The 13,833-nt window shown below is 48.6% G+C and overlaps 1 protein-coding gene across 1 annotated transcript in view; it reads left to right on the top strand.

Annotated features, from left to right (window-relative positions):
* The window catches only part of LOC309449650 (uncharacterized protein), a gene marked incomplete at both ends in the record, with an annotated part of 103,188 nt that overhangs the window by 50,150 nt on the left and 39,205 nt on the right, over nt 1-13,833 (top strand). The window contains 11 exons of the mRNA XM_082071916.1: nt 676-792; nt 7,023-7,073; nt 9,134-9,169; nt 9,292-9,336; nt 10,339-10,383; nt 11,014-11,049; nt 11,407-11,442; nt 11,986-12,045; nt 12,607-12,732; nt 13,497-13,568; nt 13,742-13,777. Coding sequence (XP_081928042.1) covers nt 676-792; nt 7,023-7,073; nt 9,134-9,169; nt 9,292-9,336; nt 10,339-10,383; nt 11,014-11,049; nt 11,407-11,442; nt 11,986-12,045; nt 12,607-12,732; nt 13,497-13,568; nt 13,742-13,777 — 660 coding nt within the window. The remainder of the gene's footprint in view (nt 1-675; nt 793-7,022; nt 7,074-9,133; nt 9,170-9,291; nt 9,337-10,338; nt 10,384-11,013; nt 11,050-11,406; nt 11,443-11,985; nt 12,046-12,606; nt 12,733-13,496; nt 13,569-13,741; nt 13,778-13,833) is intronic.

Genomic DNA, 13,833 nt, shown 5'->3' with positions numbered 1-13,833 from the left:
CAACCCAATCTGGCAGAAAGAGCTGAGGACCTCTCTGCTCATCTGGACCAGTCTGTCTCAGCTGGTCTTCAACCAGAGAGCTGGGAGTGGAGGGGTCAAAGCAACCCTCTGACCCACCAGGGATCCTTGCAGTCTGCCCCAACCCATCCTTGTTGGCACTTCCCAAGTAAGGTACAAGAGAGGTCTTGGCACCTTGGGCCTCCAGCCTTGTCCTGCTGTCTCTGAGCATGCTATTGAATAAATGGCAGTGTTGATGAAGTAGGATATTGTGGGTGATGTCTCGACTTATGAAAAGTAGTAACTTTCTTTGGTCTCCACAGGGTTCATCTGCTGGTGGTTCTGAACCTGAGTACCAACCCCCAGGAAACCCTCCTGAGTACTTGGAGAAAACATCGGAGGAAAGATGGAAGGAGAGAGACTCAAGAGGGACAAACACTTATCTCAGCAGTGTATGTAAATGCCCTTTAAAAGTTACTTTTAGTTACTTTTCAATTTGTGCTGATTTAATAGATGCAAAGCAGTTACATTTCTCAAAGCTTGATTGGACAAATCCTTGCAATTCTGTGAGTTTTGCCCCTTCTTTACTGAAGTGAATTTGTGTCAGAGCCCAGAAAAGGATCTTCCATTTTGGTAATTAGTAAGATTGTGTGGTCACTCATCTACCACCCTCTGCAGAGCTTGGCTGTGTCCCCACCACCCCCAGAAGATGATCTGCAAGGAAACCAGTTGATGGAGCTTCTTGAGTCCTTGGAGGAGAAGGTGGAAGGACAACCACAGCAGGACACTGGCCACGTATGTCTGCCCCAGCAGCGCTGGGCAGTAGATCAGCGTGGAGATAAGTGATAAACTGGGAGGGACTGGGAAGCAAATCTCTCACCCAGTGCTCCGAGTCCTGGGACGGCTCCTCTACAACCTCAGAGGAGACCACTGTTCAGATATGAGACCTGGGCAGGAGGCTGATGGCCAACCTTGTCCTCTGCATATGAGCAGGGAAGTGGGAACCCCCCACTGCCCTTGTCAAACGTTTTGTTGGTTAATTTACCACTTCATTGGAGAAAAAAAAAAAGGACAATCTCCTTCTAATTTGAATCCAGCTGGCCTCAGCATCTATCCTATTCTTTTGGGCCTGGTTGATTGAATAGTTGATGATTCCCAATACTTTTTAAAATCAGACCCCAGACAGTGAATTGAATATATGCCCCCAACTTGATATTTCCTTTTCCTTCTTGCTTTTCACCGATGTCTCAGAATAGTCCACAGACCCTCAGGTTTCCCTGAACAGCATTAGTCTTTTAGACCCTGCTATGCACCATCCTGAGCCCAGCTCTGGAGTGCAGAGTCTGATTCCCTAAAAGAGGAGGATTTTAGGGTCTGAGCAGGAATTTGGGGGCTTTACCCTTTTTAAGGACTCGCAGATGAGCAAATTGTAATGTAACAAACTTCTGTGAGTCAGGTGAGCCAAGGTGACTGTCCCAGAGGAAACGTGATGCGGGGTAGCTCGCCTTACCTCTTCCTTCCAGGTCTGTAAGACTCTTGCCTCTTAAAAAGCTGAAGTGGTTTGTTTCTACACTTCAGCTGAGGGGCAGCAGCAGAGAGGTCTCTTCCATAGCCAGGAGCTAGAGCTGCGTTACAAGTACATGTGTACACACCTCTAAGACACTTTATATCATTTTCAACAAAGTTGGAAGGTGCATCCAGGCTGGTAGCAGCAGCAATCACAGCTCAGCTGCTGGGCAATAAGTTGTGGTGTTGCTGCAGTGTGGTTGTCGGAGCCTTAACATCTCATTTCACTCTTTTTTCTTTTCCTGGCCTCTTGGGCATGCATCTTCTTCTAAGAGCCCAAACCATGCTCCACTGCCTTGTACCAAACCCAGCACCCTGGAGGTTGGACATCACCATAAGTGCACAGTCCAGCCCAGCTGGGAGACCCTACCCCAACACTATGCATTGCATGACACAAGCCCCAGTGATGGAGAGAGGGAAAACGCATTAATCCAGTGCTGTTTTAATATCTTTGCATACCGAAGTGCTCCAATATGATGGAGAGAATGCTCTTCTTGAAAATGCTCAGAGACAAGATGCCAACAGCCTTAAAAAGTGAACTGAAAAGTCCGTCAGATGATTGATTGCAGCTACAGGCTTGGTTACTGCAAGGAACAGTATTAACAAGGATATTTCTAGGAATAGCAATGAGGGCGTAGCTCAGAGTGGGGAGTTCCTGATGGAGGAAATCTCACTCTGATTTAGGTGGTCTGCTGAACATTTGCTTCTGCTCTGCACTGTGTCTGTCTGCTGGCTCTGCAAATTAACACCACACTGAATCACGAAGCTGGAATGACCATGGATGCAGCAGCCACGAGAGGGCTCCCAGCACAAAAACACACACACACAATACACACCTGTGTAAATGTGTAAACTGCAGCTCTGGAGATGGTCGCCTGTGCCGTGAGCATCCATCAGCTTTATTTCTCCTCCTGGATGCAGCGTTTCCCTTGGCTGAGCATGGTTAAGCTGGAGAGAGACCTGAAAGCACAGAGGATGGAGCCTCAAACCCCTCATTTTTTCTGGGATTGGGCTGCAGGACCCTGGCTGACGTGGGGGCTTTATGGTGTCCTCCTCTCAAAAGCAGGTAGAGCTCAGTACCATCCCTGGAGACATCCCAGGCCAGGCTGGATGGGGCTCTGAGCAACCTGAGCTGGTGAAGATGTCCCTGCTCATGGCAGGGGTGGCACTGGACAAGTTTTGAAGGTCCCTTCCAACCCAAACTGTTCTATGATTCTGTTACTTACACCCAGAGACTAAGAAATTATGGGGGTCCCAAGTCTATGGTTCCAATTGAAACTGTGGACTTCAGCCATGCTGGATACTCTTTGTGAGCAAACTCCTCATGTGCCCCCATGTGGAGTCATTTAATACATCAGACACATCACACACACAGCATCTTCTTCCTCAATGAAGTGGAAATGACCCCTATTTGTTCAGTGTCTGGGGGCTCAGTGCATCCCTGTGCCCAGACACCATGGCCATGGCACTGGGAAGGAAATTGAATCATGTGGCCATGTCAAATGTGATTTTTGGGCAAAAAGGAGCATGTGCTGAGTAATCAGGGGTGTGAAGAATTGATTTAATCCCTGCATCTCAAGAACCAAAATCTGTGTTCTTTTGGGGATGCCATTTTTTCCCCCCAAGTCCAATGGGAAATGTAGATTAGAGCCACAAAACTGATCTGTAGGTGGCTTGCAGGCTCGTTTATCACAAGAGACCCAAGACTGGACATTTTTTAGCCAAACTCAGGGTGCCTGAGGTGACTTGATTTCTGCATCAAAGAGCTTTTCACAGGGAGGAGATACCAAATGTTAAAGGGCTCTTTAACCTTGTGGTGGAAGAAAGGAGAGCCAAAGGGAGGAGACTGAAGACTTATAATTCAAATGAGAAATAAGAGCTCAAGCTGATTAACCCCAGGAGCAGGTTGTAGGGAGATGGGATGAGGCAACAATTCCCTACCTGTCCCTGCCTGAGTTATTAGATCAGAAACAGCACACAGGGGGCTGTGGGAAAGTTTGTGCTTTGGGTTTATTGAGATTATATGGAATCACAGAATCATTTTGCTTGGAAAAGACCTTTAAGATCGTCATTGGGGCTGGCGTGCAAGAGCCCTATGGATTAGCGCGTGCAATATCAGTGCCGTTCAACAGCAATGCTGCAATGAGGTGTCCAGCAATAATTATTGGTGTAGTCCTGCAACTCGGTATTGCCAGATGCTTTTTATGAATCCCAGCCTAGAGGGTTCCCCATCAAATTAAGAGCTGTTTGAAAGGAGGGTTGATAGCATCACCCTTCCCGCTCTCATGTCCCGTGATCCCCATTTTGGTAAAGGCATTTGTAAAAGTGGAACAGCTGCCACAAGTTTTTTAGGGCACTTCAAACCCCCCAGCACAATGGGATCTGCACCCCAGGGCACTTTCCTCAGTTGCTTTTGGTGTAAAATCCCCTTTATCCTCAGGAGGGGGGTAAAGTGTGGTCCAAAGGTGAGGGGACAGGAGCAGCCCCTCTCTCCCTGCAGCTCCTCCATCCTCTCATCCCCGGTGGCTCTGGCAGCCAAACCGAGCTCAGCGGAGGGCGATGCAAAGACAGCAAAATAGAGCCGGTTGTTTTCCCATCAGCAGCAGCTATAATCAGGAATTTTACCTGTGAAAAGGTTCATGAGGCCCTAGAGAGAAGCAGTCCATAATAGCCCAGGAGCTTCATCTCGGAGGTGCAATTTCTGCCTGGCAGGAGTTAATGGGAGAAGTAAATTAACTGATATAAAGAGGCAGGATGAGCTCAGGTCCACGTGCCCGTGCAAGGAGCAGTGGCCAGTTATTCTTTCGGTGGATGAGACACTTCTTTGGCATTACAGGACTACTCTGGCTATTCCTGCCTCCTCTGTCTCCCAAATCTCCTGCAGTTAAGCTTACTCATTTTCACAGTTAATTCAGATAGACGCCTCTGATTTTCTCCATGTGAATAAACCCACAGTCACTTAATTTTCCCACCTGATATCACAGAATCACAGAATGTTAGGGACTGGAAGGGACCTCAAAAGATCATCTAGTCCAGTCCCCCTGCCTGATACATTGTTGGCCTTTTCTATTTATGTCTTTTCTGTTACTCTTTCTTTGCAGGAATACTTTTTAATACTCCCCCTTTTATTTCCATTTTTCTCTTCCTGTCCTAATTTTATCTGTTCCGTTCCTCCTTTTCTTCCTTCTCTCTTTTCCTTTATTTTTTTTTTACGCTGCCATCAGTAAATCATTCCTTTAGAAAGCCACAACCTGTCTACTTTTCTTTGAGGTGCCTTATTGCTGGCATCTCAGAGTAGGAAAGTGCTAAAATTGCGAAGGAATTGCAGGATGAAGGAGAGTTATTACCCTCCGCAATTTCCCACCACCTCAGTAAATGGCAACTTTATGAGATCGCATGCATACGGGTCACCTTCAAAACCTCAGCGAGGTCTTGGCAACCCATGGGCTCTCCTGGCCGCTGCCTTGTGACGCCATTTGCATGTTTGCGAATTGAATATGGGCTTGTGCTGAAGAGCTGCGGCATTGGAGAAGAGCGGCTGGAAAGTGCCCGACGGAAAAGGACCTGGGAGTGTTGGTGACAGTGGCTGAACATGAGCCAGCGTGTGCCCAGGTGGCCAAGAGGCCACCAGCATCCTGGCTGGTACCAGCACTGGTGTGGCCAGCAGGCCCAGGGCAGTGACCGTCCCTGTGCTGGGACCTGGGGAGGCCAAACCGCCAATCCTGGGGCAGTTCTGGGCCGCTCATGCCAAGAAAGGCCTTGAGGTGCTGGAGCGAGTGGAGAGAAGGGAACGGAGCTGGTGAGGGGCTGGAGCACAAGTGTGATGGGAGCGGCTGAGGGACCTGGGGGGTTCAGCTGGAGAACAGGAGCTGAGGGGAGACCTTCTGATCTCTGAACTGCCTGAAAGGAGCTTGGAGCCAGGGGGGTCGGGCTCTGCTCCCCAGGAACAAGCGCCAGGAGCAGAGGAAACGGCCTCAAGTTGCACCAGGGGAGGCTGAGGTTGAATGTGGGGAACAATTTCTTCCCCAAAGGGCTGTGGGGCATTGGAACAGGCTGCCCAGGGCAGTGCTGGAGTCACCATCCCTGGAGGGTTGGACAGACGGACATGAGGTTCTCAGGGACATGGGGCAGTGCCAGTGTTGGGTTAAAGGTTCGACTCAATGATCTTGAAAGTCTCTTCCAACCCAAACCATTCTATGATTCTGTTTCTCCAGCTTGTCCTACAAACACCACTCAAGATGGGCACTGCACCACTCCCATGAGAAATCCATGCCAGCATATCACTGGCCTCTCTCTTATTCCTCCCGCTGTCACCCTCACCATCTTTCAGTAAATAATTTAAATTTGAATTGGACCAAAAGATTTTGTTTTTCCTTACTTATTTTGGTGAGTCAGAAACTTCCTGGGTTCATTAGCCACTGGGTGGAACTATCATCTCTCTAGCTAAAATCCAGGAAAACAGGAATATCATCCCTGCAAACCTGACAGCATAATATCCAGGGCTGGACTAACTGACATTTCCTTGAAGTCTCACATTTAGGATTTACTTTCCCTTAACTTTAACCCTCTAAAATTCTCAACACATACTTCTAGATGAAATAATTTGAGATTAATCCAGGTGTTTGTTTCTACACCAAAAAATGTGGGAGTAGTGCTAAATAACTACACCCCATCTGATTTTTTCTCCTCCTTCGTGTGCTCCTGGCAGGGTTGGTGTTTGGGTGCAAGGAGGTACTCAGCTTTCTTTCATTATAAATAAATTCAGAGCTTTTTTGCTTCCATATCAAAATATTCAGCAAAGCTATATCGTAATTCATCCACTGTGTGGCTTGGGGAATAATTGCTGTACACTGAGATATCCAGTAGCTAGAAACATTATAATCTTTACAACAGCAAGCAGATAATTTCCCGTTGCTAATATGGAAAAGAACACACAATATGTGATACAGGGTGGTAACTATTTGTACAAGCTTTACTGTGTGTGCCTTAAATATATATTGCCCAAAATCACGAGCGCAGCAAATATCACCAAGTGGCAGGTTGAAGTGTAGCCATTAATAGACATTAATAGTTGTGTTGTTGCAATCAGGTATACTGGGTACATTAAATGCAGGGAGGCATTTAAAATTCGAAGTTGCAGTATTTTAGGTGGTTTTTCTTTCTTTGAAATACCAAGGAATTAATTGAACAGTGCTAAATAATATATATTAATATTACAGTATAAATAATAGTAGGTGCTTAGCAGGATGCTGTTTCCCTTCCTGCAGGAACATGTGAATTTAGATGATGGTTCTGCACTCCCAAGGCACATTAGAGCCAGGAGAACTGTTGAACATGAGACACATGTGGGAAAGACCCCGTTTCAACATGGCAACTTTGGGCTGGCCTGTGGGCAAGAGCAGAGCCACCAGCATGATCCAGGAGGAAGCAGTGACCATTCCTATTTGGATCCATCACAGGTTCATCCTCCTGGTGCGCCAGGAGCTCGAAAATCTTTGTCTGGATCTGTGGTGAGTGAAAACCCCGTACAAGGGTACACTGGCCCAGGTTGGCCAGAGAGGTGGTGGATGCCCCATCACTGGAGACATCCCAGGCCAGGCTGGACGGGGCTCTGAGCAACCTGAGCTGGTGAAGATGTCCCTGCTCATGGCAGGAGTGGGACTAGATGAGCTTTGAAGGTCCCTTCCGACCCAAACCATTCTATGATTCTTTGAAAGTGTCTTCAAACATATGGACACAAGGGGAGCCCCAGTTGCCCACTTGTGCGAAGTCATGATGAATGTAGAGGGGGGTGAAAGGTCAGCAATAAATATGAATAAATAAAGCAAGAAACAGCTGCAGAAGAAGCTGTTTTTCTTGGCAGAGCAGATTGTTCTCCCTGTATCTGGCAAGGGAAACGTGATACTCGGAAAACAGAAGTGGGGAAAATGAAACTTAATCAATGAGGGAACATAAGAACCTGGTTCATGGGGAGAGCAGCATAACTGAAGGGTGGTTTCTGTCCTGAGAGTTTAGAAGACATGCGCATGTGAACATGTAAATATGTATTTGTGTGTTTATAAACACATGCATCTGCCCAATTATCATAAAATCATAGAATGGTTAGAGTTGGAAGGGACCTTCAAAGCTCCCCCAGTTCCCCCCCTGCCATGAGCAGGGACATCTTCACCAGCTCAGGTTGCTCAGAGCCCCGTCCAGCCTGGCCTGGGATGTCTCCAGGGATGGTTCATCCACCACCTCTCTGGCCAACCTGGGCCAGGCTCTCACCACCCTCATCGTGAAAATTTTCTTCCTTATATCTAGTCTGAATCTCCCCTCTTTTAGTTTAAAATTGCTACTCCTTATCCTCTCACTACAGGCCCCACTAAAACATCTGTACCCAAATTACACAATATCCCAGAAATGGAAAGTGCAAAGAGTTTCTTTTTACAAAATTTGGATAAAATAACTATTTCCTGGAGTTAAGGCTGAAAAATTCTGAACAACAGTTTTCCCATAAGTTTGAATGAGTTTCTTTGAAAGTAGTGAGTGACTCTTACCCTGTGTTCCCAGGCGGAACAGCAACACTGAGCCGAGCTCATCCACACCATGAGCAAACACATCTTCTCATGGTCCTCTGTAAAGAGTTGTTCCAGTATAAGTTGGGGAATGACCGGTTGGAGAGCAGTGTAGGGGAAAGGGACCTGGGGGTCCTGGGGACAGCAGGGTGACCATGAGCCAGCACTGGGCCCTTGTGGCCAGGAAGCCAATGGTACCTGGGGTGGGTTAGAAGGGGGTGGTCAGTAGGTCAGAGAGGTTCTCCTGCCCCTCTGCTCTGCCCTGGGGAGACCACACCTGGAATCTTGTGTCCAGTTGTGGCCCCTCAGTTCCAGCAGGACAGGGAACTGCTGGAGAGAGTCCAGCGCAGCCACCAAGATGCTGGAGGGAGTGGAGCATCTCCCGTGTGAGGAAAGGCTGAGGGAGCTGGGGCTCTGGAGCTGGAGAAGGGGACACTGAGGGGTGACCTCATTAGCGTTTACAGATATATAAAGGGTGATGTCAGGAGGATGGAGCCAGGCTCTTCTCGGTGACAACCAGTGACAGGACAAGGGGTAATGGGTACAAACTGGAACACAAAAGGTGTCCACTTAAATTTGAGAAGAAACTTCTTCCTGGTGAGGGTGGCAGAGCCTGGCCCAGGCTGCCCAGGGAGGTTGTGGAGTCTCCTTCTCTGCAGACATTCCAACCCGCCTGGACACCTTCCTGTGTAACCTCATCTGGGTGTTCCTGCTCCAGGGGGGATTGCACTGGATGATCTTTAGAGGTCCCTTCCAATCCCTGATATTCTGGGATTCTGTCCCATCTGGGACATCTGGACCAGATCACAAAGAGAGTGGAGGCCACCCCATATCCAGAAGCACTTTGATGAGGGTCTCCTGATCCCTGGTGATACAGCTTCCCCGAAAGATGCCTCCATCCTCTCCACTGGCTGCCTAACATCTCCCTGTTCAGAGATGTCTTTTCCATGTCTTAGGGGTGAAACATTTCTCCAACTTCTCTCCCATTTTCCTCTTTTCTTTTTTGATTCAAGGCATACCCAGGCCCTCATCGCCCAAGGAGAATTAAGGTACAGCATTTATGTTGTACTCCTTCCATCACAGCTGCATGCTGTGAGGATGTAGCTGGTCCTTTCTCCCACCACACTGCATCCCAGCCCTTTTTTTGTATATGTTTTTTTTTTTCTTATAGAAGGAGAAAACTGGCCCAGCAGATCCACCCTCCTGTGGCCAAAAGGTCAGTGCTTTTGTTTCACTTTTTAAAGCAGGTATCAAATGGTGCTGGGGGTAGCCAGGATGGTGATCCATCTCTCAGGCCAGTCTCATTTGGAGGCTGAGGAATCATGGGTGAAAATTGGCCAGGCCAGTGGGTTCAACGGAAGTAATCAACAGTTTTGGCCATTGATGATGAGCAGAGATCTCAGGCTTGAACCTTTCATAGCTGATACAGATGTGGGATTTGTGTTTTGAGGATCCTTAATCTCTCCTCTGTGAACTTCTCCCATGTCACTTAAACTCATAGAATCATAGAATAGAATAGTTTGGGCTGAAGTGACCTTCAAAGCTCATCCACTTCTCCCCCTGCCATGAGCAGGAACATCTTCACCCAGCTCAGGTTGCTCAGAGCCCCGTCCAGCCTGGCCTGGGATGTCTCCAGGGATGGTTCATCCACCACCTCTCTGGCCAACCTGGGCCAGGCTCTCACCACCCTCAGTGCCAACAATTTCTTCCTCATGTCTGGCCTGAATCTCCCCTCCTTTATTTTAAAACCATCACTCCCTTGTCCTATCACAACAGGCCCTGCTCAAAAGTCTGTCGCCATCTTTCTTATCAGCCCCTTTATGTATGGAAAAGCCACAATAAGGTGTCCCCGGAGCTTATTCTCCAGGCTGAACACCCCCAACTCTCTCAGCCTTTCCTTATAGGAGACATGTTCCTCACGTCGTATTCTAACATCTGCAGAAGCCTGAGGAAGGGAGACCCTCATCTTACCACTTGTATCTGGCCTTTACTCTGCAATTTATAATTTCCCTCTCTGCATTTCCACTGCACAGGATAGGTAGGACAGGGTGAGGGACATCTCCAGTCTGGTCTGGGAATGTAAGTTGTGAAAATGAGGGGTTCCCCCACAGATATCTGCCAAAAGCTGATGCAGGAACAAGAGCAGCACCTGCCTGGTCTAAAGAGGGAGGGAAAAACATAGCAATGCCTCTTTGCGACGGAAGGTGTTGTTTTCCAGGGAGAAATGGGAGCTCCAGGAGCCCGTGGAGACAAAGGAGAAAAGGTAACTATAGCGTTTTTCTGGTCTGGTCTTCTGAGACCAGGAGAAGGCTCTCTGTGCTAAAAGGGTCTGGAAAGGGAGAGGAAGCTGGGGACGTGCTGATGGAGAGGACATTCGGGGTCTATAGAAGACTGTACCCATGTAAATTGGGATTCCCACAGTCCCACCTCTATCCCCGAACCTGTCTGCGTGTTTCTGTTCCCTCCCTTCCAGCAACGCTAACGCACATCTGCCATGCAGCCAGGAGTAAATGCTAAAATTCAGGAGGTTTTCCTCATGTTCATCTTCTGTTTTATCCATGAACTAAACCAGGTGACAGACAAGCAGAACCCAGCCCTGGTGTGAGGACAGGGGTGGAAGAAGTGCCATGCAAAACAGCATTTCATTAACAATGTTGGCAGCAAAGACTTACAGGGACCAGATTGCAGATCTGGGGTGGTGGGACCCAGATATTCAGGAGAAAGGCAGACAAGGCAGGATGGTTGTTAAAAGGGAAGAGGAACTGATGAGGAAGGGGTACTTGCATGAGCTACTGTTTGAACACCTGGGTGGTGCAGCATCCTAGGGACACAGGTATGAGAAGGGATGGAGGGAGGGGAGGTGGCTGGAAGGTGGATGGTTTCTGTCTTCCAGGGCCAACCTGGGGAGATGGGAGAACCTGGAGAAAAGGTGAGCTGTGGAGCTGGTGTCAGCAGCTGGAGCAGGACGGTGTCACCAGATAAGTGGCCCAAATCCATCACTGGAGATTGCCATGTGAAAGTCAATATCTACTGGGTCAGCCCAGTACTCCGTTTCCTTCCTGGGAGCAGTGTGGCTCTGTGTTAGTGCATTTGGCTCTTCCCTGGTCATGCAGCCACTGCCCACCTCCTCTGGGGACAAGAGGTGGAGGTCAAAGGGGCCAGTTGCTCCATGCTGCAGTTGGCCATAAACAGAACTGGAAACCTTTGCTTTTCCTCAGGGTTGCCCTGAGGTTGTACTTCACATGAGCTCTCCCACAGGCTTGGTAACTCTTTCTTCATTTCACAGGGCACAAAAGGTGACAGAGGTGAAAATGGTCAAAAGGTAAGGAACACTGTTGGTATCAAAGTCAGGGGTGTCTCTTCTTACACTGTGAGAACTTGTCTTCTGCTCTCCCTCCATGACTTCTCTCCTTCTACCATATCTAACCTCCCCATCTCCTGAGATATGGCCTCAGTGTGGCCAGGACAACTTGCTCTCTGGGGACCCAACATCTCCCTGTTCACTAGGGAGGAACCCCAGATGGCTGACATAGACAGGACATCCACCTTATAAATGAGTAGTGCCACAAGTTATGAGTCTCACCTGGAGTCCTCTAGCACCATAATATTCCTGCAACTCATCTCTCTCTTCTCTAAAACTGTGTAAAAGCTCTTCAGCAGCTTTATCTCTCCAGGTCATAAGACTTCCCAGCATCTGGAGGAAATGTGATGGTCAGTGAGGGCTCTGTAGAAACCCTCAATGTAAGATCAGCTCTGAGGGACTTCAGCTGGGTGTCCAGGGAGCAGCATGAAGCAAGCTCTGATTTTGATGGGCCCACAGTAGAAAGAATGTTCTTGCTTTTTCATGACCACCTTCTTTTCACAGGGAGAACCAGGAATTGGATTCAGAGGTCCTGTTGGTCAGGCTGGGCCGCCTGGATTTAAGGTAAGCATTTCTTCTCTTTTAGATAGGATCTCATTTGTTTTTTTCTGAGTCTCGTTCTTTTTAGTCCTTGCTGATCTTTCCACCACTGGGTGTGGAGCACAGAGCTGGCTGGGACTGCAAAGATCAAGCACCAAAACCAGTCCCAGCCTGGTAAGGCAGGGACACCATCACATGGGTCTGGGACAGAGGGAGTGTTCTGTATCTTCCAAAGAACCATTTCAAAGCAGGTGGGGTCCAGGGAATAAATATGTCTGTGAAAAAAGATCCAGAGAATTATGGTCTCAGCAGAGATGTGCTTTTGCAAACACCCAGGACATTACAGATGTACAGGGTTTGAATTCACCACATAGCTCTGAGGGTCTGCAGGTAACGGCTCCCCACATAGCAAGCCATAGTATAACACTTTCTCCAGCCCTAGGACCTCTCTTATGGAGCTGGGGTGGAGGAGGTGGCCCCAATTCTGTGTACTAGTCATATGAGTTCAAGGATTTCTCCCAAGACCTTGGTGGGGGGGAAGTTAATCTCACCTAAGATCCAAATTCTTTGTGATTCACTGAACAGGGTGAGCCAGGAGCCCCAGGACCTCCAGGAGCTCAGGGCATCCAGGGCATTCATGGCAACGCCGGCACCCCTGGCTCACAGGGGGACAGAGGGGTTCCAGGTCTGCCTGGGATGCCGGGCCAGAAGGTAGGTGGTGTGTGTTGAAAGGACTGTATGTGTTGTGTTGGGCATCTCAAGATTAAAACAACGATGGTCCTACTGGATGTCCACTGTGGGTCAAGCACCCACCCATCCAGGTCTCCAGACCCTGAGCCTATACATTATCAGTCAAGAGAAACAGGAACAAAGCCTGGTTGTGAAAGGAGAGGTAACAGCATATATTAGACCAACTGATGTAACTGGGGGGAAAAAAGGTGCCAAAAGGTTTGGCACAGGGGATGTCCTTCAAGTTCAAAACAAACAAACAAAAAAAAAAGCAGTGGAGCTCCAGGATGTCCTTCAAGTTAAAATAAATAAATCAAAATCAGTGGAGCTCCAAGCACGGTGGGGGCCTGGTTTTCTTCTTTTGAATTTAGTGGTGTGACTTGGTGAGACAACTGGGAAGAACAGGGGTGGCAATAGCACAGGGGATGTCAGCGAGGGGGCTCAGGGTCATTAGCCCCTGGGAACAAAGGGAGAAATGGGTTAAGTCTCATTGCAGGGACATGGAGGCTTAGTGGAAGGTGTTATGGGGGACCATAATGTGTCTAAACTGAGGGTCTCAGTGGAGCTGGAGTCCCTTCTCCTCAATGACAAGAAGCTCACACAAGGAGCACCCCAATGACTCTTCCTCCTGCTTTCTGCCAGTGCAAGGAACACCTGGGGGTACCGGCTTCTGCTTTCTGCCTGGATGGGGAAAGCAGAACCCTTCCATCAACACGTTCTACTCCTTAAGGGGTTTTGTTTTCAAGGGGGAGCGTGGGAAGAGAGGCCGGAATGGATTTGCTGGGCCCATGGGACCACCAGGATCCCCAGGAAAAGAGGTAATTTTTGTACAACACCCTTTAGAGCAGCAGAGGGATGGCTGGGAAGAGAGGCTGAGGCCATGGTACCTAAGCTGGGTGTGCTTTCACCTTCTTGGAGTACTGGGACAGGAGCGCATCAAGGACATGCAAAGCAAATTCCTCCCTTCTATTTTGTTTTCCTTGCCCTACAGGGGATTCCTGGGACACCTGGACCCAAAGGCAACAAGGTGAGTATCAACCTGCGAGGCAGGTCACAAGTAGCTGAGACCCCAGGGTGGCAATG

The sequence above is a fragment of the Streptopelia decaocto genome, assembly GCF_964273445.1.
Source record: "Streptopelia decaocto genome assembly, chromosome: 1".
Taxonomy (NCBI): Eukaryota; Metazoa; Chordata; class Aves; order Columbiformes; family Columbidae; genus Streptopelia; species Streptopelia decaocto.
This window is presented reverse-complemented; position numbering and strand designations above follow the sequence as displayed.